At 48.2% G+C, this 25,251-nt stretch overlaps 2 protein-coding genes across 3 annotated transcripts; one reads left to right on the forward strand and one right to left on the reverse strand.

Moving 5' to 3' along the window:
* Window positions 1-853: 853 nt before the first annotated feature.
* MACO1 (macoilin 1) lies at window positions 854-16,004 on the reverse strand (the record flags this gene model as incomplete). Of its 2 annotated transcripts, XM_079546059.1 has the most annotated exons (11): window positions 15,781-16,004; window positions 12,464-12,605; window positions 11,645-11,771; window positions 9,810-9,933; window positions 8,413-8,591; window positions 7,084-7,579; window positions 4,802-4,960; window positions 4,429-4,611; window positions 3,232-3,352; window positions 1,889-2,063; window positions 854-1,056 (listed from the first exon to the last, which is right to left on the reverse strand). In XM_079546059.1, the coding sequence occupies exons 1-11, from the start codon at window positions 15,858-15,860 to the stop codon at window positions 854-856; spliced, it is 1,989 nt and encodes a 662-aa protein (XP_079402185.1). In that variant the 5' UTR covers window positions 15,861-16,004. The 2 variants fall into 2 exon arrangements, with proteins under 2 accessions (XP_079402185.1, XP_079402186.1); XM_079546060.1 differs by lacking the exons at window positions 7,084-7,579; window positions 8,413-8,591.
* A 2,477-nt stretch (window positions 16,005-18,481) lies between these two features.
* On the forward strand, window positions 18,482-24,668 carry RHCE (Rh blood group CcEe antigens; the record flags this gene model as incomplete). Its single annotated transcript, XM_079545936.1, has 10 exons — window positions 18,482-18,605; window positions 19,101-19,284; window positions 19,495-19,645; window positions 20,000-20,141; window positions 20,696-20,853; window positions 21,108-21,245; window positions 21,476-21,606; window positions 22,262-22,341; window positions 23,344-23,417; window positions 24,642-24,668. The coding sequence occupies 10 exons, from the start codon at window positions 18,482-18,484 to the stop codon at window positions 24,666-24,668; spliced, it is 1,209 nt and encodes a 402-aa protein (XP_079402062.1).
* Window positions 24,669-25,251: the final 583 nt, after the last annotated feature.

Here is a 25,251-nt window from a genome sequence, read left to right on the forward strand (position 1 = left end):
TGCTGAGTTTATATCGAAATAAACAGAAGATGTAACCTTGGTTTATGATGAACATCCAAATTACCATGTACAATTTGCAGCAGACTCTGTAATGAGCTTGATATAAAGCTAGATGACAGCGAAGGGGGGAAAAATAGTTTAAACTATCAAGTTTCCTCTTGAAATGTCTTTTCCCAAGGCACTGTGAACAAGACTGTCAGCAGTTCTCAATGACCAGAGACACCAACGGGAGCATAAATATTTCACACAACAACCACGGTCGCATCCTCACCCATTTCCTCCTGTTTTCCCTTAAGCAACACCCCTGAATTTGGTTTGGTCCTTGGACGGGGGAATTAATTTCTCTTCCTCAACGCCTCCTGTTTGTATTTAACACATCTATCAATCAAAGCTTTGTTGGATTATTTAACCCTTTCACTGTCAAAACAAAAGGTTTTTCCTCACTATTTCTCAATGAATCTGATTGGCAAATTCAACTCGATTGTTTAAAAATAAAAACAACGGGAGAAGAAAGGGTTCAAAATCAAGCAAAGCCCTGTATTTTCAAGAGGAAACCATGCACAAGTACATAAGAAGGCAAAATTGGCTACTTGAAAACCAAGAATCGTTTTTAATGCATTGGCCAAGGAAAATAAATTGCAAAGTTCTGTGAGGTTTCTAAAAATTTACAAGAAAAACTGATGGGCAGTTCTAGTCGATCCAGATGGGTTTTTTGTTTGTTTTTTTTTTCTCCTGTTTTTAATGACAACAAATAACAGTCTCACACGATACAATTTCATCTTGGACTGCAAGAGACACTCCTGTGTGAAGCCTTCAGCACGGCGACGTCGCCGGGCAAAACCAGAGTTGGCATTCATTTCTTCATGGGCTGATAAACAGAGGCATTAGGATCGAGTCCAGAAGGGCTGGTCTCCACAAATTTGGAAGAGTAATGTGGGGAAACGGGGCTGAGCGTGCTGGTGGCTGCGGTGTAGGTGATGCTGGGCATTACTGCCATCACTTCGGCAATCTTCTGTTTGAGCTCCTTGATTTCCTGATCTTTCTGAATGATTTGCCCTGAAATGGCAAAGAGCGTCGCTGAGAAACAGCTGCACCTTCCCACCTTCCAGCGCTCCTGTGATGAGCAGCTGAAGCCAAACGCCACGAAGGGATTTGGCTTTTTGATCTGCTAACAGCAAAAGCAAAAGCCTCGGTGCAGCTGCCCCTCTGTGTCAGATGCTTACAGCACCACGTCACACCACCACATCTTCTATTCCGTTTTGCATTGTTTGGATCCACAGCTGCACGGTGCCAAAATGTGACTTTTATTCTGCACTGTCCCATTTGTCACAGCCACCCCACGGGGGGTCACTGAACACGTTATTCTCCTGATTTCCAAAGCTGTCCACACCATTTCTCTACACCCCCCTGCGTTCCACACCACCCCCACACTCACAGACCCATGATTTATGTAACGGCATAAAGAGCACAGAAAAAAAAAGATTCTCATTGTAAGAAAGCCTTCCTGCAAACGAACTCCTTCGAGGAAATTCCACAGCTACTGAACCAAGAGTTTACTTCCTTTTGCTCCAGGGCTCCCAGCTAACAGACAGCCCCGCAGGTTAAACGCTGGCTCCAAGCTCCCCCTGGTGGCACCGCAACACGGACACCTCTCTGCTTACCGACAGGGGGACCTTTGGGTTTCCCCCCCCCCCATTTTGGTCTATTTGCTTCAGATCGAGGGCCGGGGCCAACAGACAGCGCTGCTATCTTATCTTCTAGCTCTTTCAAAGAAGTTCTCCAGCTTCGAGGAAACCATTTATAAAAACGGAGGAGATCCCAGGACGGCTTGGATTGGGGGGGACCCCAAGATTCCCCATCTCCAACCCTCCCCACCACTCTGTGTTACCTTGGGCGATCTCAAGCTGCCGTTTCGCGTCTCCTAACGCCGAGAAAAGATCCAGCTTGATCCGCGTCTCTGCGCTCAGGCTGTTCTCTAAGTGCTGCGTTTTATCCTGCATGGCTGAAAGTGCTGACATCAACACCTCCGTATCCTTCTCGTTTTCCTTGTACTTCCTCAGTTCCTGTAGGAGCAATGAGGAAAAATATTCCTGTAGGCTTCACGGATGAGCTGCACTGAGAAATCTTTCCCTTTCTTACAAGCACGCTACTGGGCCTGGTATTAATACAGTCCAATTAAAATGATGGTTAACTGAGGACGCTGTAGTATCACCTGCAGTAATTACACATGACCATCACACAAGTGATTAAAGCCATACTGTACAAAGAGCAGCTACAGTGCAGTGAGCAGGTCCCCAGAATGAACACATTTGGAAGGGACCTCAAGGATCACGAAGCTCCAACCTCACCCATCACACACAGGGCCACCAACCTCCACATTCAATAGCAGCCCAGGCTGCCCAGGGCTCCATCCAACCTGGCCTTGAACACCTCCAGGGATGGACGGGGCATCACAGCCTCTCTGGGCAGCTGTTCCAGCACCTCACCACTCTCCCTCTGAAGAACTTCAGGTCCCATTTCCCTGCTCCTCAGCTCCTTGCTGTCTGTGAGACCTTTCACCCATCCCTCCCAGCTGAGAGCTGCACAGAGCTCTTCTGCAAGCACAAAGAGCTAAGCTGTGGAATATGAAAGCAGCTAGAATGGGGACAAAGCCCTTACCAGGAAGTTTGAAGCTATACTAAATAAAGACTGACTGCATTGTAAGCTATTTCAGTTGTCTGATGGGAGGGACTTCTTCATCTTCGCGTGCTTTTCACATTTAACCAAACTGATGCAAACCCAGAAATGTAGAAAAGTGAAAAGGAGGGAGCAATTATTGCATGGAAGTCAGTCACCTTGTGGTTGGGAATGGCTATTTCTAGATGGTTGGGGTTTTTTTGTTGTTGTTGAATCCCTTACTTGACAACACTTAAAACAACACAGACTGCCAACAAGGCCTCACACAGGACATAAGGTGTAGTGGAAGTTGTTTTCCTCCGTCTATCCTGACCATTGGTGTGGGGAAAAGAAAATCAACCCAAACCATTTAAACATTGGAGTGGCGTGGAGCTGAAACCTGTAACCTTTCTCATCCCCATCTTCTTACAAACTCTGATGCAAGACATGCAAGAAACACATCTGAGGAGACCAATTCTTGGAGGTGTTCATTGCCTCTTGTGTAGATCCAGCGCTCTCACACCCTTGAGACTGCTTGCTGTGATGCTGCTCTAAGCCCTGGCACTTTCTTGTTACCTGAACTTTCATTTCTAGTTCTCGTATCTGATCTTCTTTCAGCTTGATGTCAATGCTCAGCTTCTTGCACTCTGTCTCCAGCTCTCGGATGCGATTCCGTAAAGTTTCGGTACATTCTCCTCTGCAGAAAAAGCATTGAAAGAGAAGACAGTGAATAAAAGCAGGAGGCTGTGAGCCCGGGATTGCTTATTACATGACAAGTACTACCAGTACTGATGGATAAGAAAGGAAAGGTAACTTTGCTCTTTTCAGTAGGAAATTTTCCCTATGGCAACAATGAAAAACTCCACGGAGTTCCCCAATTTTACACCTTGAGGATTGGGAAGTTGCCTGGAACGTTTATGAAGGATGGAGAACAGAAAAGCTGAAATAAAGCTTTTCAGACACTTGGATCACTGCCATCACTGTCACTTGCATCACATTCTCATGTTAAAAACCATTCCATCTTACACCTGCATGAATACTGAAATATCACTGTGCTGAGCACTGGCAGTCAGTGGCTACAGCAGCAGATTTCTGAGGAGCAACAGAAAGGCCATTTTGGCCAAGGTCACTGCATGAAACCTTGATGCACAGCCCCCATGTGAAAGGGGAGATTCTGTTTTGAGAGGACTGACCCACACAGGGCACAACAGCTCTCTGCCAGCACAGCCACTGTACAGCTGATAACTCACAGAATCACAGAATGGCTGGGGTTGGAAGGGACCTCAAGGATGACGAAGCTCCAACCTCACCCATCACACACAGGGCCACCAACCTCCACATTTCACAGCAGCCCAGGCTGCCCAGGGCCCCATCCAACCTGGCCTTGAACACCTCCAGGGATGGACGGGGCATCACAGCCTCTCTGGGCAGCTGTTCCAGCACCTCACTGCTCTCATAGCACAGAACTTCCCCCTGATATCCAACCTCAATCTGCCCTCCCTCAACTTCAAACCATTTCCCCTTGTCCTGCTGTCATCTCCCCTTTCCAAGAGTTCATTCCCCTCCTGTCTGTAGGCTCCCTTTAGGTACTGCAGGCTGCAGTGAGGTCACCCCGCAGCCCTCTTTTCTCCATGCTGAACAAGCCCAGCTCCCTCAGCCTGTCTTCATAGGGGAGCTGCTGCAGCCCCCTGATCATCTTTGTAAACTCAGAGTGCATTCATCATCTGAGACATTTTCTGGAGCTGATATTCCTTCTGGGGCAGAACCACACACCTTGTAGCAGCAGCAAATGCAACAGCACGTGCAGCGGTCGCTTCTTCCAACTTCTTTCTCTTCTTTTCTTCCATTAATTGTTTTTCTACAAAGGCTCTTGCCTCTTGCTCTGCCTTTAGTTTCTTCTCCAGCTGGCTGATCATTTGCTTGTCTTTCTGTTTCATTTGTACAGCATTGTGCAATCTGGAAGAAATCAGGTGTGGGGTTTAGCACAGGTTTTCACTTTCTACAAATAAATTGCTGTCACAAGTCCCAGGTGAGTCTTGCTTTCTTGCAAGCACCTCATACTTTGTAAAGTCTTAACACAGCATTTCCCCCTCCAGCAAACTCCAGCCATCAGCATCCATCTCACACAGCTGTACAGAGCACCTACTTGTTCTGGAGCAGCTCGTTTTCCTGCCGGAGCTGCCCGATCTCAGACCGAATTCCCCGTTCTGTGTTGGTCAAAGAACTGATCTGGCTACGCAGCTCCTGCTCGATCTGCCTGCTTGCTTGCAGGTCAGCCTTTAACTTTTTAATGTCTTGTTCCAACCTAAGACAGACAATTTTAAAAGAGGGCGTTCAGTTTAAAAGACTGCACTTCCCCGTTACCCAAGGGTCCCAGTGCATCAGACGATCAGTTCAGAAATGATGCCTCTCCTTGCTGTATCATCCGTTAGGTAACTCTACACACACAGCTCTACGTACAGCTGTGCAAACCCTTCACAACCCCCATGGGAATTCTGTTCCCCTCCACCACTGCAGCACTGTGCAACACCTGATGGAATCGCCTCCTTCCCTCCATGCAGAAATGAAACTGATAAGGCTGAGAAACCCCCAGGGCTGCCAGGTGACCACAAGAGCACATTTTCGCTTTTCTCACCTAATTCAGGCTGTGTCAGTGATGCTCTGCACCCCTGAGTCCTCACTAAACACGGTTGGGTTTTTTCCTCCAAGCACAAAACGTACCTGCGTTCTGTTATCCATAGTTCAGGACTTGGTGAAGTTAGTTTCAATTCCTCCTGACCTGAGAGAATCTGCCATACACTTAACTGCAGCCTTAGCAAGTCATGCAAGCTTATTCGTTAATATATTTTCATCTCAAATGGGTTAAATAGAGACACCAGTTTGTAATGAGAGGCCCCCAGCTCAGCTTTGCGTTCCCCACATGTTTGAAATTAATCTCTTAAGATAAAATAATGAATAAAAAGTACATCGTATACATATGCATAGGTAGAAGAAAAATCATAGTGGGCAAACAGTGATGGCACTAAGCAAATGAATGCTTCATGCTGAGGACAACAAGTTACTTCAACACCTTGAGCTCCATCGTGACAATCCGACAGCAGGAAAATGTCCTCCCTGTATGAGTTAGGAAGCCAATAATCCATCACAGGGTAAGGACCAAATGTTTCCTGCCTGGTTTCTCTCATTACGACAATCAGATCTGCCAAAATTAGTGGTAATTCATTAAAAAAAAAAGATCATTTCCCATTTAAAAAAATAAAGAAGCGCACTTCTTGCATCCTCTGGTGTGAGCCACGTGCTCATCTTCAGCCCCCAAATGTTCTGCTGTTAAAAAGCAAGTCCAAGCTCTTCTGTGCATACAGAGCCAATGCCGATTTCTTTGTTTCTCATTACCAGAAACACAGCTATGCTGCTTTTTTCCTTCAGCACTGCTGCCTATCATTACTGCTCTCAGTAACAAAGCAGACTGAGCAGTCCCCTCCAAGATGGATCGTTTCCCTTACTGCCTTGGGAAGGCAAAGATGCTCAGGCTGCTGCTTCCAGCTGTCCATCACCCACTGATGAACGCTGTGTCCCTTTGGTTACACTGCTCCATAATCACCTGGCTACAAAAACTGAAGTTCTACACGACCCAGAGTGCTTCACTAAGAGAGCTGTTCTTTGTTTTGCCCTCGTTGCCCCTGCTGCCAACGTGAGCATGCAGCACTTCAGTTCTTCTATGGGTGCTGTGCCACTGCTAGCAGCTCCTCAGGGCAAACTTCAGGCGAGTGGACATCAAGATGAGACCTTTCCCATCTTTGCTGTCCTGTTCAAGTGCTGTGGCCTGCATTTAAACTGGTTGGTGAGCAGTAATGCAGCTCACAAGCACAGCAAGTTCGAGTGATTGCATCAAGGAGTCGTAGGGCAGCTGATAATTGCATCTGTATTTGTGAATTGAAAGCAAAATCCAAATGTTTCAGAAGGAAAAAGAGACCCCACCACCAGATGAGAAACCAAAACCTGCCCAAGTACCACCGAGCCCCTCTGAATTCCCTGGAGATGGAAAAATCACCTGGGCATGCTTGCCAAGAATCCCCTGAGCTCTGTAATGAGCATTCTCCACATTTTCCTCGTGCCTTTCCTCCAATGACAGCCATCCAGAGCCTCACAACACCCTGTGAGGTCGGTGAGGACCACATCCTGAGGGACACTGGAAGCTGTTTGCTGAACACGATGTGGCCACGGGAGGCAAAAGTCGGGAACAGACCCCAGCAGGCTGCCTGCTGCCTGCCTCATCCCACTGCCAGCCAGCTCTGTCCTCCCTACGAGATCACAGCTTACATTTCCCTCAGAAGACCAACTAAGAACCTAAAACCCAACAAAACCCCAAACACCCCCCAAAGCCTGGCGCCACGAGAGGCTCCTGCACTGCGTTCCAACGAAACTCACCTCACCAACGCATCTGGTTTGCTGAGCTGGTTATTGGGAATACAATTCTCCATTAAGTCCTTATGTGCACTGGGGCTCTTGCTCGGACACTTCTGCTTCTTCTCGTTCTTAGTGGCTGCTGAGGGGATGCTCCCGTTGGTCGCACTGTGACTGCGTGGGGAGGAGTTCACAACCCCACTGACGTTTTTGTAATTTTTGGATGAGGCAGTGCATGAGTCCTCCTTTAAGAGGTTTTCTGTACTTCCCACAAGATCGTTGTTCAATCTTTTACTATTGATATGGTTTTCCATATATTCAATTTCTTGTATTTTAGAGTCTACGGGTTGCAAAATGTTGTTATTTATTCCGAGATTGTGTTTCTTAGCATCCTTGTCCTTTTCTTTCCCTTTTTCTCTATATTCTAGCTCTGGCAACGTTGCGGATAATTTTTTATTGGCTGGAATGCCTCCATTGTGCTGCAAAAGTATCGAGGAATCCATCTCAGATAATCCTTTGGCTGCAATACCAAAATAAAGAAAAAAAATAAATTAGTTTGTTAAAAATCAATCAATATTATGACACGGAGAAAAACGGTGGCGTCTACAACCATCTCTTCTGCTGAAGGCAATCATTAAGAGTCTGCTTAGCAAAAACGAAACAAACCCAAACCCAAGAAGAAAAGAAATGGGTGGCCAGCAGGGAGGGGGAGGTGATTGTGCCCCTCTGCTTGGATCTTGTGAGGCCCCATCTGCAGCGCTGCAGTCAGAGCTGGGTCCCCCAACATGAGAAGGACGTGGAGCTCTTGGAGGAGCCACTGAGATGATCAGAGGCTGGAGCACCTCTATGAGGAAAGGCTGGAGGAGCTGGGCTTGTTTAGCTCAGAGAAGAGAAGGCTCCGGGGAGACTCCATTGTAGCCTTCCAGTACTTGAAGGGAACATATAAACAGGAGGGAGAACAGCTGTTTGTGAGGGTGGATGGTGATGGGAGAAGGGGGAATGGTTTTAAGCTGAGACAGGGGAAGTTTAGGTTGGATATGAGGAGGAAGTTTTTCACCCAGAGGGTGGTGAGGCACTGGCACAGGTTGCCCAGGAGGCTGTGGATCCCCATCCCTGCAGGCATTCAAGGCCAGGCTGGATGTGGCTCTGGGCAGCCTGGGCTGCTGGTTGGTGACCTGCACACAGCAGGGGGTTGGAGCTGGATGAGCGCTGTGCTCCTTTGCAACCCAGGCCATTCTAGGGTCAGACCAAACCAAACCAAAGGTTTCTTTCAGCCTCCTCTGGGATCACAAGGGATGAAAGCAGCTGGACCTTGAGGCGCTGGTGGCGCACAGAGCAGGAGGAGCAGCTCACCTTCCTCTGCCTCCCTCTCCTGCCGCTGCAGCATCTGCTGCTCCGGGGGCAGCGCTTGCTGCAGGAGCTGCATGTAGAACTCGTTCTCCTTCTGCACCTCTTTTTGTTTTCTTAAACGCATTTTGTAGCTGACGTAGCTTTTAAAGCCAAAGCCCAAACTGACGACAGGGTAACCAATGCTACAGGAAAAAAAAAAAGAGCAACTTTATTATTCCAAATGTAAATGAATGAAGTGCAAAGCTGCGAGCACATCTGAATTACAATTTTTCACACAGTGATCCACAGAACTTTTGTGCTGCACTACGATAAGAATGGAGAGAGTTTGTTACCAAGCTACAGCTCGTTACAGACAGACTAATTGCAACATAAATGACTACAATGATGCAATTGCATGGTGCATGGCAGTGCCAGCTGCTGGACAAGCACAAGGTGCAACCGTGCATCTCTCCAGGAGGTAGCAGCCAACTGCAATCTAGTTTTGGTCCTGAGGGGCCGTGAAAAACACCTGCATATAAAAATACATTGTCTTTGGCAAGCATTGTAACAAAGCACCACAAATCTGCATATTGAACACAGAAGGTGTTCCTACACTGGGGAAAACTCCCATCTAAATGACTGCGTGAACCATGGAAGTCTTCCCACTCTTTGCTCAGTAACAGCACTGCACGATCTGCATGATCTGCATTTCTAAGTACGCTTCCAGAATGCAAGAACCATTTGCATATGCATCTGCCAGTGCTCCTTTTGTGATGCTGAGCAAAGCCAGCTGTAGCTCCAGTTTGAAAACCCTGATGACAAGCTGAGATGTCTGCATCTAATTCAGCAATAGAAAGACTTTTCTTCACAGCTCCTGAACTGTTTCTGTAACCTGAGCAGAATTCAGTTCGTGTTTAAGGGGTTTATTTGCACAGCGTGGACAACAGAAACGAAAATGACAGATGCCAAATGAATGAGGGCTGTCCCATGGAGAAATGGACCAAATACTCTGGGAACAAAAGAGGACACACATTATCCCAGCAAAGCCTTGTGTACACTACAAACTTGTGGTAGAGAAGTGCACCTCTGGATGAGAGGCATTCTTCAGAGAAAATCGTCTTAATGGAATGCATGAATCATGAGTGAAAATATTTCTGTGACACTTTTGCCTTCCACTCGTTTGAAGGTACAGGATTTGTACATGGATGACAAGAACTCCCACAAATATCACAAATACCTCCAGGACAACCACACTTGGTCAGGGTGATACACAACGTTATGGATGGAATGCTTAAGGGCAGCTGTGAGAGGGAGAATCAAACGGCCAAACCCTGAAGCAACATCCAAAGCCCCGGGTATCGACCCCTCTGGTTTAATAATAAGTGCTTAATAAGAAATGTTAATGAGCAAAGGGGACTCACCAGTGTGCTGCGAAGGGACGACAAAGGTCCACGTGGAAGTTCTTTAAATCTTTAAATCTAATTGCTGCTTCGATATAAACAAAAAGTATCCACAGTGATACTGTTGGTAGACACACACCCCTCTCTATGGAGGGGAGAGAGGGAAGGAGAGACGGGGGAAAAAAGAGAGAAACACCTCAGTACCATACGACAAGCAGCAGACATTCGAAAGCCATTTTTAAAGGTTTCCAAAAGACAGCGGGCAATTTTCAGACATTTATAAATGGAACTGTAAGAGCTTGGGAGTTTTTTTGCTTGATACAAGTATCTGGGATGTCTTTAAGGTGGTTCTGAACGCCTGCCTCCTTATCTTGTTTGATTGCTGTTACAAGGCACCAGCGGAAACCAGCAGAGGTGGAGCAAACTGCACAGCGCGGCACAGCGCCGTATTTAGACCAGGAATGCGAGTGGAAGGAGCTGCAGAAGATGAGCTCATGTTACAGCTGCCAACCTCGCAGCCAGAACTGCTTCCCCACCCCAAGTTCGGGATCTGCCAGGCCCAGCACTGAGCAGATGGGCCCCAGGAGCCGCTCGCGGCGGAGGAACGGAGGGCACAGCACAGATCCTTCCCTGCAGCAGCCAAGCAAAGCTCAGCTCAGCTCAGCTCTCAACCCTCTTGCTCAATGGAAGCCACCGCTGCTGACTGTGTTACTGCTGCTGTAGAATCCCACAACTCAATCGCAGCTCCGTGCCCCAAACCTCATCAGGTTTTTGGCTACGCGCCGACGTCGACGTCTTGTGTGCTTATTTGGAAGCAGGTCTCCAGTTTGGAGCTGTGGGTGCTATTTTGAGGCCCTGATGTGATTTGCTTTGCTCTGTTTACTATGCTCTCTACTTCTGGTCTCTCTTGAACTGTTTCCTTCCAGGCAAATTGGAAAGCTATGCTAAAATCCCTCTGCTACAAGGGATGTTCTGGGAGGTAATGCACTACCTAAAAAGATCAGCACTTTCTCAAAAAAAAAAAAAGAAAAAGCAAATTCCCATCAACTTAAATAAGCATGGAAGAAAGATTAATTCCTAAGGCTGCAGGGAAGCAGAGCTAAACAGCTGAAGTTCAAGCTGGGTCCATCAGATGCTGCCTTTGCTCTGAGAACAGCTTGAGAGAACGCTTCGACATCTTAACACAACCCTAAAAATAAACCCAGGTTTGGGGTTTTTTTTTAACCTATTTTATATTGGGCAGCAACTGGTTCATAGTCTTTTCCATGAACTCCCACGCTGTCATTATTCCCCATGACTAACTTGTCAGGGAGATGACTGCTTTCACCAGCAAGCTGAGAAGCAATCCGTGCTATCCTGCAAGCTCCCATCATCTCACTGCAGGACTAACACAGAAACATTACCAAAGTCCCAAACACCAATGTCCTGGGGGACCAAAAGCTGCCTTCAAGCAAAGCAAGGTGTCTTCCTGAATTAAATATATGGGGGTATATGGTGATATCCCAATTAAACAGCACATTAGTTGAGCAGTGGGAAGGGCATCGTATTGTTTCAGAGCTCTTGCATTTGCTCAGGACCTGTTGAGCTGTGCAGGAGTGTTCTGAAGTCAGGAACTCCTGCTCACAGACCTTCAGTTCCAGCAGTTAATCATTAAGTGAAGATTAACCACAAGATGTACAAAGAGAGATGATATCGGGCGCACACAAGGATACCAAGGGCAACAGAAAGAACATTTCTTACCAGTGTAAAAAGTGCCTTAAAGCAAATCTGACAAATAGAAGAGGGGTTCTGCATGTGATCAAGAATTAAGATACGTATTCAAATCAGTGTGTTTTAGTTAAAGAACAACGACCTACCTGTGTGCCAGACATACTGTACCCACACGTACGTGCTGGCAGCAAAGAACAGCCATTGTATTGGTATGAAGAGCAGACATATTATATTTGATGTGAATGCTACGCACACAAAAAATACTGAAAAAGCCTAAAAAGAAAGGAGGGAAAGAAGAATGTTTCAGATTATTCAGCAAACGTCACCAGTGAGTCCAGCATAGAAACGTGAGCGTGACTTGTAACCAGGGCAAAGAAACTGCTGCACCGTTTGGGCTGGGAGAGATCACTAAGATCATCCAGCACAAGCAAACAGAGCAGCCTGGCTGATGGCAGGACAGATCTGTCCATTCATGAGCCAATGTACAGCCTGAGGATATCTGTGCCCCAGCCACCCCTCCTGCAAGTCCCCAAGCTGCTGCATTTACGCCTTGTTTTGTTTGAAGATGGCTGACACACAGTGCTGATGCAGTGCCATCATTAAGATTCGACTACAAATAAAAACCAGCAGTCACTGAACTCTCCCCAGGTGGTAAATGTTTAAACAGAGGGCTTAAAGGAAGCTCTAATGGAGGGGGATCTAAACAAAACCCCTTATCTCAGGAATTCAAACGCTATCTGCCTGCAGGGAACTATTTGACAGCCATGTGTTCCGCTTCCACTTGCCACAGATTAAAGAGGCAACATGAGAAGGAAGAGACTGGAGCACAAGTCACCTCGCCACCTGGCAGCTCCTTTTGTGGAAGTGAACATCAGGGCCACGAAATAAGCTGTGGAGTGTGGAAATTACCCTGCTGCCTCACAGGACTTCCCCACAGAGGGCCAGCAGCTCCGTGCCGTACTCACCAAGCCCTGGTATCTGAAGGAATCGTAAACGCTCCTGATGAAGAGCCAGAAGGGCCACAGATACTCAAACCTGAACTCCAGGACAAAGTCTGCTAGCAGTACCAGTGCCCACACCACCAGGAACTTCAGGTACAGGAAAGTACTGCAAAGGAAAAAGAAAAGCGATCTCAGTCAGCGTTTCCAATACAGAGACTGATTAAAAAAAAAGCAAACGGTGGTACAAACTTATGAACTTCTTGCTTTTAATGAATTAAAAGGTCAGGAATAAAAACTGTCGGTAACTGCAATACAGGAGAGAAGATTTCATACACAATAATTAGACCACGGGTCGCCCTCCATTAAAATCAAGCCTTGTCCAACACAGCTGACTTACGTTCAGCTACATTTATTGTTCCAGCAGCAATGAAGGCGTGCTCCTTTGCCCAGACGCTCGGCCTCAAGCTCCCCTTTGCTCTGCAATGGATTTGTACAAAGCAAAGCCTGGCAAACAGAGACGCTGCCACAGCTGCTGTGCTCCTCTCCTGCTCTGCTCTCCCCCATCCTCGGGGCTGAGATGTTTCTGCCTCCCCCTCCTCACACCGCAGATGTTCTCTCATTGTCTGCTGAGCACGGAACCCCATGGCCAAGACCTAAAGGTGCATTTGAAGCCTTTAACTGCAGGGAAGGGTGTTTCGATGCCGAGCTGCCAAAGGGGTGCATTTAAACATATCTACATTCAAATTCATACATAGGGAAAAAAAACACAACAACAACAAAGCAAAACACAAAAAGGGTGCATTTGCAGCACGCTGCAGCTGGCGGGGACCCTCGGGAGGAAGGCACACAGATCCCGACCACAAAGGCAGGCTGACACCCCCCAAATGAGGTTATGAGAATAAAACCAAGGCCCAAAGGCGGCAGCAGCCCCCCTTCCTCCCCCCGCTTTGTATCAGCCCTTCCCGGCGCTGCTTCTCCCTCTGGTGCCTCTATTGTCCCTCTGTGCCACGCGCCGATGCGCAGCCCAGAGCACAGCGTTGCTCTGTGACCCCACACCTGCAGTTCTGACACCCGCTGATGCCTAAAATCCGGGCAATCAGTTTTCTGACCCACGTGCAAAATGCTGGAGGAGGAGGATTCCTCTTTGGGGAGCAGCTTTACACCGAAAGAGGGGAACTGAGGTCAGATGTGAGCAGGAGCTCCTTTACTCAGAGGTCACACAGCAACAAAACGGAATGGAGCTGTGGTGGGAAGGGTCCTCCTCTGCTGTGCCACCAGCGGGACTCGATGGAGAGCACACAACAGAGTCAGCAGCAGAAGAGTGGGGTGTGAAATACGTCAAGGATGAGGAGTGGGAGCCCAGCAGCAACAAGTCAACTTCGATTGCTTCGACAACAACAAGCTGCCATGAACACCTCAACGAACAGCTCAAGTCCTAAGGACGCGCAGTGCCAAAGACAAAAGATTCTAACTGCAAAACGATGGCAACAGAGAGCTGAAAAGGCATAAAGCAAAGTTCTGAATGCAAACTGTGGAGACCTTCTGAGCCCCACTCACCAAGCCTTGGGTGGCTTTGGAGACCTGCAGTGTTATAAGGATCACAACGCTTTTTGCACAGGTAACACCTGTAGGGAGCTCAATTCATTGTGCTTTGCACATAATATCAGCTTGGGATTCTGCAGGACAGGAAACAATGGCACCCAAAATGCAAAAAGCAGCTTCAGGGATGGGGAGGGCAGGTGCTGCATGTTTGCTGGGGAAGGTTGGCTGCGTGAAGGGCAGCTGCTCCCAAACTCTTCAGCATTGCAACTCGCAGCCGCATTCACCCCTCTGTGAGCGCACTGAAGGATTGGCACAAGGGTGGGAAGATTGGTCTTCAATTAAAAAGCAAACACAAATCCTGCAAAGATTCAAGTGTGCTCATCAAGCTGTTTGCTCAGCCTAGCTGCTCTGTTTGTATCACTGCGGTGCTGCCTCCTGATAACTGTATTTACTGGGTTTGTGTAAGCTGATGGCAGCAATTAAGATAAGTTGAGTAAATAGCTACAGTAACCAGAGTAATTTTAATGATTTGGAATTCTATCGTTATAGAGATGCTGTCTGTATGTAAATCATGGGCAGAAAGTGAGGAAAAAAAGCAAAACAGAAAAAAAAAGAATAAAGAAACAAGGAATAAAGAAATCCAGGAGGGAAATGCCCCCAGCCCCATTTCCAGCCTGCAGACCAGCTCCTCTTCCTGTGGAACAACACCTCAAAGCCACCCCGTACTTCTGCTCATCAAAGCCCCACCTGTAACAAAGGCTGAAAATCCCTTCTGATTTTCAGATACAAAACATTTCAGATACAAAACATATTTCTGATACAAAACATTCCAGGAGAAGCTCCTGCAAGAGCCTGGCATCTCCAACAGCTCTCCACGCAGCAGCTCTGCATGCTGCCCCAACCACACTCACTCTGTGCTGCTCCACACCTTTCCCAGCTCTCCCTTTTCTCTCCCCCTCCCCACCCTGTGCCATGGGCAGCACGCGATTCCCACTGCTGACACTCAAACTGTTCCACTAAGACAAATCACCCCGCATAACAACTTCCAAGCAATCGCCGTAACGATCCGAGCGCTGCTTTCTCAACGCCGGGAGCCAAAAACAAGATGCTCCCTTCTCCCGAGCAGGGATCCACGAGGAGCAGAGCAGCACATCCCAACACCTGTCACAGCCACAGCCGCCCATCCTCCTGCACAGCAAACACCTGCAGCGCGCAAGGTTTCCACTCAGAGCACAGCCAAACCTTTGCCGGGCTGGCAGCAGAAACGGGACAACTTCCACAAGTCAGTTTGTATAGACGTTAGACCTCCGGTAAGGTTGGAGAAGGGCCATGCAGAGCACGCAGCCCAACCACTGCCCCGTGACCGCTCTGACCGCGTCCCTCAGTTGCAAACCCGCTCCTTTCCAACCCCCCCCACTGCCGGTGACCCCCCCCACCCCCACCCCACCAGCCCTACCGGCTCAGCGCCGCTCCTTCCGAGCGCTGATTTCCCCCCGTACATCACCGCACCGCCCGCACTGCCGTCACCTTTCCCCCCACCGCCGCTACCTGCGCTCAGCCGGACCCCCCCCCACCGCGCCCTCCTTTCCGAGCCCCGCCTCGCCTCACCTCACCTCGCCCGCCGGCTCTCCCCGCTCCCCACGTGCGGTCCGGCTGCGGGGCGGCGGTCGCCATGTCGCTCGGCCCGCTGTCAGGGCGGGGGCGGGGCGCGGCCGGGCCGGGGAGCCGCGGAGCTCCCGGCGTTACCCCCCCCCCCCCCGCACTCCTCCTTTCCCTCCCCTCCCCCGGCCGTTCGCTACCTGCCGTAGATGCCCTCGGCGATGCGGTTCCGCTTGAGCGGCCGCCGCAGCTTGCTGCAGTCCGCGCTCCGCCGCTTCATCCTCCCGCCGCCTCCCGGCCCCGCGCCGCCCCGCTCACGGCAGCACCATGCGGCCCTCGGGTTCCTCGCGCGGCGCGGCTGCCGTCGTTTTTCTTTTTGTTTTTTTTTTCTGTCGTTTTTTTTTTTTAATTCTCCCCCCTCCTCTTTTTCTTTTTTTTTTTTTTTCTTTTTTTTTTTTTTTTTAATAACCCCGGGAAACAAAGAAATAAAAATAATTCCTGGTCGGTCCCTCCCCGCCGCGTCCCCCCGCGCAGCCGCCGCGCAACGACCTGCCCTCCCCGACGCTGTCCAATCGAACGGTGGTGACGCAAGAATGACGGCTCTCTCGACCAATCGACGGCGGAAAAAGGCAGACGAACGGCCAAGGAGGCCTATGAGAATGCTGTACGGTTGGTCCCGCCCCGCGTCATCGAACGGCCTGCCCACGCGCTTGATTGACGGCCACGAGAGCCCATCGCAGAACAGGGATTGTGAATTGACGGCTCTTCAACCAATCGCTAAGCAGTTCTTGCTCTCCTCCCGCCTACTGTCCGTCTGCGATGGTTCCCGTCCCGTGCTGTGATTGACAGCAAGGCTGCCCAATGGGAGAGAGGAGGAAAACTCAAAGGACAGCTCAGCTATCCATTCGGAAGCGGAAAAAGGAGGGCTTAATTTCCTCTGTCACCGTAACTCTGAAGGGCCGCCCCTCATACTTGATTGACAACCTCGCTGACAAATCACTATCGTAATCCTCGGGGTGCGCTGGTCTTCCGCAACAACGCAGCCTTGTCCCGACGCCTCACAGGATTTCGGGAAGAGAAGGGAGAAAAAAAAAAACCGAAAAGCAAACAGCGGAGCGACTGCAGCAAAGAAACACATTCAGGGGAGTGGCAGGAGAGCGGCCCAATGGCGGGGCAGGAAGGGGCGGGGCAACGCGGCCGTCCTGTCTCCGATCGGTCCAAAGACGGACGGTGTTTGGAGATGGACCAATCAGAGCCCAGGAAAGCTGCTAGCTTTCGGCCAATGGGAAACCCGTCCCTAAGGCAGGGCCTGGGGGTGGGTGGGGGCGCTCAGCCAATGGGAAGCAGAGGTGGAGCGGAACTTCCGTTGTCTCCGCCCCTTCCGGTTAGGCCTGCCTTGTCACCGGCGGCCCCGCCCGCATTTCGTGCTGTAGCCGCGCGGGGCTGCGTGGCAAACGGGAGTGCGAGCGGGGCTTCGAACCGCGCCTGGCTTCTTCCCCTCTGCAGGGGCCGCGTGCGGGCCCTAAGCGTTCGGATGGATGCGTTGTGATGGATGGGCCCGGGCTGAGCAGCGCGGCCCTGCTGTGGCGTTAAAGCCTGTTCGGTTCATGGGGGAATTGGAGGCAAAAAGCCCAGAATCAGCATTTACAGCGGGACAGGAGGATCCCGGGGGTGTCCTGTGCAAAAAGACACGGGCGACGTTACAGCCTTCAGCATGCGTTCCGTCAGTGTTCGTGCTGCCAGGAGACTTGGTCACAAATGTCAAAAAAGAAAGAAAGGGGAAAAAAAGGGTGATTTTGCTTATTTCGCTCATGCAGAATGGTGGCTGTAGTTCTGAATCCTCAGTGTGGTTCCCAGGTGGTTGTACTGCAGATGGGAGATGGAGCACAGGCAGTCACTGCGTCCATCAGCTCTGTTTGCACCTTATAGGTGTTCCAAAGCAGCTCAGCTGACGTTGAGCAACATCTGAGTTTCCCAACACGGTCACCAAATCCCCCCAAAAAGGAGCTGGAAGCAGATCTTCCACAGGACATAACAGCTTCTGCCATGTAGCCCTGCTTGTGTGCCCCAAATGTTCGCTTTGGTGGCTGCTTATTTAAAGAAAAAACGTGCCAACCCAAAGGCTGAGAACCCACAAGTTGGGTGCCTCGTAGCCACAGTGTGGCAATGGAAGGTGATGCGTTTCTGAATGCAGGTCAGGTCTGAAGCGATCAGGTTGGTTCTCAGTTAAAAGGCTGCAGTGTGTCTGGGGTTACCCAGCGGGATGTGGGTGTTGTGTTGGATCCTGCAGCTGAAAACACAACCGGAATCTCAGCTGGGCATTTCCTGAGGTAGTGGTGGAGGGGCTCAGGTCTGGATTACAGTCTGGATTACAAGCAATATAAAAGAATAATCGAGCCTGGGGGTGTTCAAGGAGAGGCTGGATGTTGTGTTGAGGGACATGGTTTAGTGGGAGCTATTGGGAATAGGTGAACGGTTGGACTGGATGAGCTTTTAGGTCTTTTCCAACCTTGGTGAGTCTATGATTCTATGATTCTAATGATATTGCGTGAGCTTCAGCATCCCACTGCTGTGAGTCTGCATGTCTGCATGCTTTTCTTGCCGTTCAGCTGATATGTGAGGAGCCAAGCAGCTGGAGCACCGTGGGGATGGCATCCTGCAGAATTACATTGACTGTTTGGTATGGTTCTGTTTGTGGGTACTTCTGAGTTTAGTCCATGTCAGCTAAGCTTGGGCTCCTGACGTGCACCAGATAAGGAATGTTCGTTGCCGATGCCTCTCGGGTTTTTTATCTCTCTTTTATTCCCCCTCCCCCTCCTTAACTGTTGGTTTGAGGTGACACAAACATTGTTTATAGAAGAAGTATTAAGGTGTTTGTGCCTAAGTATCATCTGGTGCACAATGCCTTCTACTTACCTCAGCTTCCGATGCAGCGTGCCGTGGCTGATCCTTTCTCTGGAAGCTGTCTTCATCGTCCTCATTTATTTTCTATTCTCAGACCAGCATGCATTACTTTTCTACACAGGTAAGACTGCTCACCTTGCCCTGAAAGGAAGGATTTTTATTTTGCATTGCAGTAGAGTTGGGATGGATGGTTTTGTGTACTGGTGAGTGAGAAGGAGAACGTTTGTGCTGCCCTTCTGCTGCCCTGCTTGTATTCTTCATCATTATTTATGTGAAAGCAAAGGCAGTCCACAAAGTCATACGTGATAGAAATTGCATTGCTCATCTGTTTTCTGCTGTCTCCACGTGTATAAGTGGAAACCTCTGAGGACAGGCAGCACTCTGAGTGCAGAACTCTGGTGAGGTCTCAGCACATGAAACAACTCTAAAACTGAATTTGAGTAAGGTATCGTCTTTCTGTTTCCTTATGGAAGAGAGAGCAAGCTCTGGGTTTCTTTAAAACTAGTTCATAATGGTGCCCAGTGTTTAATAGAAAGATTTCTTAGTTAATTGTCATTTTTTAAAACCAGTCTGCTTGAATCACTTCACTGCTCTTCTGCTCTTTTCTGTCACGCAGATTTGCAGGATGTCAGCCACATGCTCATTTTTGGATTTGGCTTTTTCCTGACGTTTTTGAAACGATACGGGTTTAGCAGCGTGGGATTCAACCTCCTGATCATCGTGCTTGGTGTCCAGTGCTCCATTCTGATGGAAAATGTATCAGTTTTCCCGACAGAAAGAACAGTGGAAGATAGGTTCAGGTAATTAGTTCTTGTTAGAACTGGAATCACTGGAGCTGTTGGTGGCTTTTATTCTGGTGTAATGCCTGGCTGCAGTGAATCAGCATGGTCGTTGCAGACTTTTTGGAGGGTTAAGTGCATTTTGCTGTCTGTTGTTCTTTCTTCTTTGCCTGAATATGGTCCTGACATGGAATTGTATTTTGTTTTCTTCTTTCCTTCCTTTCGTTACAGAATAACGGGAGCTGCTATGAGCGTGGTTGCTGTGGTCATCTCCATTGGAGCTGTTCTTGGGAAGATCAATCCCATGCAATCCATCGTGATGACAGTTGTGGAGATAATAGTTTTCCGTATGAGCAGATGGATCAACATGCATGTCCTGAAGGTACAGCAGTGTCATTTCCAGAAACAGGAGGGAAAGTTTCACAGAGCCTCTGGAAACATTGCTGTTTCCACTGACTGATACACGAGCACACTGTGCACAGCAGAGGCAGAGCTGCGTTTAACACACAGTGTAAATGTGCTCCGAGCTCTTTGTGGATGAACTGTGTGGTTATGAGCTACAGTGAGCTCAGATAAATTAATGTGGCATTAAAAACCCATGCTTAAGTTATAAACCAAGTGACTGTTCTGACAAATTCTTCACAGGGAGGTTGCATGAGTGAACTATATCAGCATCTGTGTCAAAGTTTCCTGTGGCACATGATTGGTTACAAATTTAATTACTCTACTGATGCAGGTTTCATACCATGTATGCATGATGCACGTTCACCTGTTTGGGGCATACTTTGGTCTGGCTGTCTCCTCACGTTTCCCTGAGCCATCACTAAGGGCTGAGAAGAATGCAAGGACTTCAAAATCGGACTTACTGTCAATGTTGGGTGAGGCATTTGGTTTAATGCTGGGAGAAGAGATTGCAGTGAGAGCAGGAGGAAAGCATAAGTGCAGGTTCACTGCTGCCCTCTCTCAATTGAGTTGTGTCTTTGGGGCTTGTGTGGACGTTTTGGTCAGGGATCCATGCGCTGAGGTTATGACTTGTATTTCAGTAGTGCTAAGAGTCCCTATCTGGGGCTGAAATGCTGTTTGCTACATCAAGGTGCTGCACAGTGATACGGAAATGCAGTCCCTGCCTAATGCTGTGAGTGTAAGATAAAAACCTGCTGAAAGGTGGGGAACAGGATACAGGCAGGCCCGTGATCTGCTGTCCGTATGACACTGCAGTGCTGTGTGCAGTACCACGTTTCTGGGGAAGATGTTGGGACAGCAGCCAGCTCTCAGGCTGTCTGCACTGCAGAGGACAGGATTTACTCTTTGGTCACAATGAGGAAGTTGAAATGAATGCAGAAATGTGGGTTGGAAGCATCCAGAGACAGCCTATGGTAGATATACCGTGTTTGAGAGCAGGTAATAACAATTGCTTGTCTTTGTCTCCAAGGCACTCTCTTTCTGTGGGTGTTCTGGCCAAGCTTCAATTCTGTACTGGCTTCAGAAAAGACTAAATTGATCTTCAACACCTGCTTAGCACTTGCAGTGAGTGCTGTGACTGCCTTTGCGTTGTCTGGTCTGATCACAAAGGATGGAAAATTCAGGATGGTAAGACATGAGGGAAAATGGAAAAACTTGTTCTGTTACTCTCAGTAATACATTGCAGGGTAAAATAGCTGTTCAATAAAAGCAAATCTGAGTTTTGAGCGTGGCAGTCATCATTAGGCTGCCAAGCAGAAGAAACTGTAAGTTAGAAATGGTGTTCTCTGATGGTAGCTTACAGTATGCAGAAGCCCATATCCCCTAATGTGCTGTTACACAACAAGCAATGACTGAATTTTCTGTGCTACTTTGTTTTACAGACTCATATCCACAGTGCAGCGCTGGCTGGTGGGGTTGCTGTTGGTTATGCAGCAGACATTATCGAGTATCCCTGGATTGCAATGATTTTGGGTCTCCTTGCTGGTGTGATAAGCACGCTAGGATCTTTCTGTTCACAGGTAACACTCAAAGCCTGAAATTCCTTTTTGTAGAAGTTCTGTAAACTTATTTTCCAGTGTGACATACCTCAAAGTAAACCTCTTTTTTGAGAAGATTAAACCTGAAGTCTTGACCAAGGTGTGGGATTGCAAGTTAAGAGTCCAAAGTTAATTTCCTAACTCTAAGATAGACAGTGTCCAGTTATCAGCTTGTGTTCTTGTGTATCACTTAATGTTTTCCCTCTTCCCAGAGTTGCTTGAACCCTACTCTCAAGATTCATGATGCATCTGGGGTTCATTTCACGTTTGGTTTGCCTGCTGTGTTTGGAGCTCTTGCCCGAGTTCTTTTCTGTGTGCTGGAAATCCAGACTAAATCACCAAGGTACATAAATGTTTGCCCTTAGGTGTAGTAAGTTTATCTGATCGTTACTGGAGGGTGCTCTGAGTGGAATTCTCATAAATACAGAAGGCTTGCAAGCCTTCACAGATAAATCATGTTAGGTTTCAGTCCTAAATTTGGTCCTTTATCTTCAGAGCAGTGTACAGAGGAGATGAAGGCTGGGAAAATGCCTCCTTCCCAGGTGTTTTGGGAAAGCTTTGTATACTGTTACAGCAAGGGAGGGAAAAAAAGATGAATTTTATCCCAAAGTCTTTAACATACAGGCAAGGGCTAACACCTGTCTGGACCCCCAACTGGAAATATGCTTGGGGAAACACCACACAAAGGGCTCACTGAAGGGTGGTTCTCCATAGGATTTCATGGATCAAATCAAGCCCATGTTGTATCATAGAAGAAGTTCTCTGGTTCTCTCAGCTTACACAGGAATGAATCACAGTGCAACATAACCTGGTTGTAGGCTTCTGCTCAGCTCTCTTAAAACATCCAACTGCAGCTGCATGAAGGGTTGAAAATGGTGATTGTGATGTGAGGTTTTGACAGGAGGTCCGTGCACAGGGACCACTTGGGGCAGACACATCCACAGGCTGAACGTTAGAGCCAGCAACTGTCAAAGGGGAAACACTTGTTTTGCTTTCAGCATTGGCCATGAGGTCGCAATGAGCATCGGTGCCTTCTGCTTCACCCTCAGTGCTGCCCTGATAACGGGTCTGATTACAGGTAAGCAGGAAAACCACGTTTCAGTAACATCTTCCACATTTTCCTTTGGGGCAGGGGCTGTGTCTTCCCATTGCAGCTGTTTTGTGTCATTGTCCTTTGCAAAAAGACACCGGTGTAACTGAGGTGCTAACGTGTGCTGCTGTGGATAGGGATTTATGTAGGAGAAACAGTTGGAAGCATGAGCACCCAGAACTCTTCCTGGATAGGCTCTGAAGAAGAGATGTAGTCAACGTAACCTACCTGCAACATTTTTTCATTGGTGAAATGTATTTTGCAGATGTTTAACAGCTGCCTTCAGATTACAGACATGAGATGTGTGAGGATGAAAGTACATTTATGTTTTGGTGTTGTCTTGGTGACAGAAAAATGCTACCTGGAGCTTCTCATTTTTTAGGCCAGTTGCTGCAAATCTGCAGACTTCCACTCACGTCAGCAGCTTGCAGGAGGCAGACCCAGCTCCTTTGGTTGCTGGGGTTTGGGATCATCAAGGCTCACGTGCTCCTCACACGACATACTGTTGGTTTTATGGCAGCTGCAGTTGTTCTAAAGCTGCTAATTCTGGTTTGAGGTGAAAGCTGCTGTAAAATATACTCTGAAACGATCTTATAGAATGCTTTAATCGATTGCAATTTTGCATTAGCTCAAGGGTAGGTAAGAGCTAATGAGTTCTTTAAAAAACAATCAACTAAAACAATCATTCAGTGGTTCCATGTACTGAGAACCCAAACTAACAGTGCTGCTAAGCCTGTCTGCTTTCATGTGAGAAGTTAAAGACTTTCCATGTATCCTTAGAATCTGGGAGGCTGTTTAATGGGTTTTTACCTATAAGCTTCTCTGTACTTAAGGTCAACTTGAGTCACAGGGCTTTGCTGAAGTGTTCTGTCCTGATGTTGTGTTTTAGTCTGTGTTCCATTTGGATGTGTGTTACCAAGAAGTTACACAGCCTTCCTCTTTCCATGACATGTGTAGAGGTATATCCAATGTATGTGTTTTTACAACCAGGTTTAATCCTAAACCTCAAACTGTTGAAGCCCATCCCTGTCTCCAAGTATTTTGAAGACCAGGTGTACTGGGAGGTAAGTTTCCTTTCAGTGTAAGGTTAACCACGTGGCAGTGCACACAGCAGCCATTTCAGGGTACATTTCAATGCCCCGTTTGTTCAGCTGTCTGAAGCCTGAGTAAAATAGAAGTGTTCTTCAGATAGCATTCCTGGTGGTGGGCGCGTGGCTAAAGCTGTGATCTCTGTTGTGACACACAACATCCGTGCTCAGACATCCTGTGCTTCATGGACGGTCCCTTGGAATCATAGAATCATAGAATCACCAAGGTTGGAAAAGACCTCAAAGCTCATCCAGTCCAACTGTTCACCAACAGCTCCCACTAAACCATGTCCCTCAACACAGCATCCAGTCTTTCCTTGAACACCCCCAGGCTCGGTGACTCCACCACCTCCCTGGGCATCCATTGCAGTGCCTGACCACCCACTCTGAAAAGTAATACTTCCTCATGTCCAGCCTGAATCTCCCCTGCCGTAGCTTGAAGCCATTCCCTCTGCTCCTATCACTGATGACACGAGAGCAGAGGCCGACCCCCAGCTCACTACAGCCTCCCTTCAGGCAGTCATAGAGAGCAGTGAGGTCTCCCCTGAGCTCCTCTTCTCCAGGCTGAACATTCTCAGCTCCTTCAGCCTCTCCTCATATGGCCTGTGTTCCAGACCCCTCACCAGCTTTGTTGCCCTCCTTTGAACACGTTCAATGTCTTTCTTGCAGTGAGGGGCCCAAAACTGGACACAGTACTCAAGGTGCGGCCTCACCAGTGCTGAATATAGGGGAACAATCACCTCTCTGCTCCTGCTTGCAACGCTGTTTCTGATGCAAGCCAGGCTGCCATTGGCCTTCTTGGCCACCTGGGCACACTGTGGGCTCATGTTCAGGCCAGCATCAATCAATACCCCCAGGTCCTCCAGCCACTCTGCCCCAAGCCTGCAGCGTCGCCTGGGGTTGTTGTAGCCCAAGTGCAGGACCCGGCATCTGGCCTTGTTGAACCTCATCCCATTAATGGGATGTCAAAGAGCAGGATTTTTACCAGGCAGTTCTGTAGATGGAAGGTTCTTTCTATGAAAACTCCTGGCCTTCACTGGGCGTTGAGTGCATGAACACAGAGCTTGTGCACATTTAGGTGCTGAGTGTGATCCTCTAAGAACCATGGAATTTGGGATAAGGTTCTGCATCGCCTCCTCCATGCGTTGATTTGATGTTGATTGATAAAACGTTCTGATACAAGAATGTCTGTATTCACAGTTTCCTCATCTGGCTGTTGGATTTTGAATGGATGAACCTAAATGGAAAACTTGACCAGGATCTGTATTTGTCATTAGAGAAAATGAGTAACTATGATGAAACAGCACTTAATTATTAGCACACTTACAAAAGCCTTCCCAATGGACACGTGAAGAATTTGCAACAAAACGTCCATTATTTCTGAACAATCAGCACATATATTCACAGATGGAGAATTACAACACGTTTTCTTTTCTGTTTTGATCATTTTACCTTAAATATTTTTGTAGGATGTGTACAGAAAGCTGCTGTCATGGCTTATCCATTAAAATGCTTGGAAGCTTTTAAAGCTGTATTTAGTTCTGAAGTTTAAAAGTCCCAGTCTGTGCAGCACGCACTTATTCTGATCTGGTGAAGTGCTGAAGTTCTTGTTTGTAAGTTCAATGAAGTTCTGCTGAAGGCCCTGTTTTGATGGCTGAGCCAGAACTCCACACTGTGCCAGGCTGAAATCGTGTCACCAGACAAATCTGCTCGTGGCTCAGCCAAGATTTGGAAGATCTGATGGCAAGAAATGACGAGCAGAACTTGGGTTTGTGCTGGGGGGTGGCCAGCCTGGAAGATCTGGAAACGA

This window comes from Tetrao urogallus (assembly GCF_951394365.1).
Source record: "Tetrao urogallus genome assembly, chromosome: 23".
Taxonomy (NCBI): domain Eukaryota; kingdom Metazoa; phylum Chordata; class Aves; order Galliformes; family Phasianidae; genus Tetrao; species Tetrao urogallus.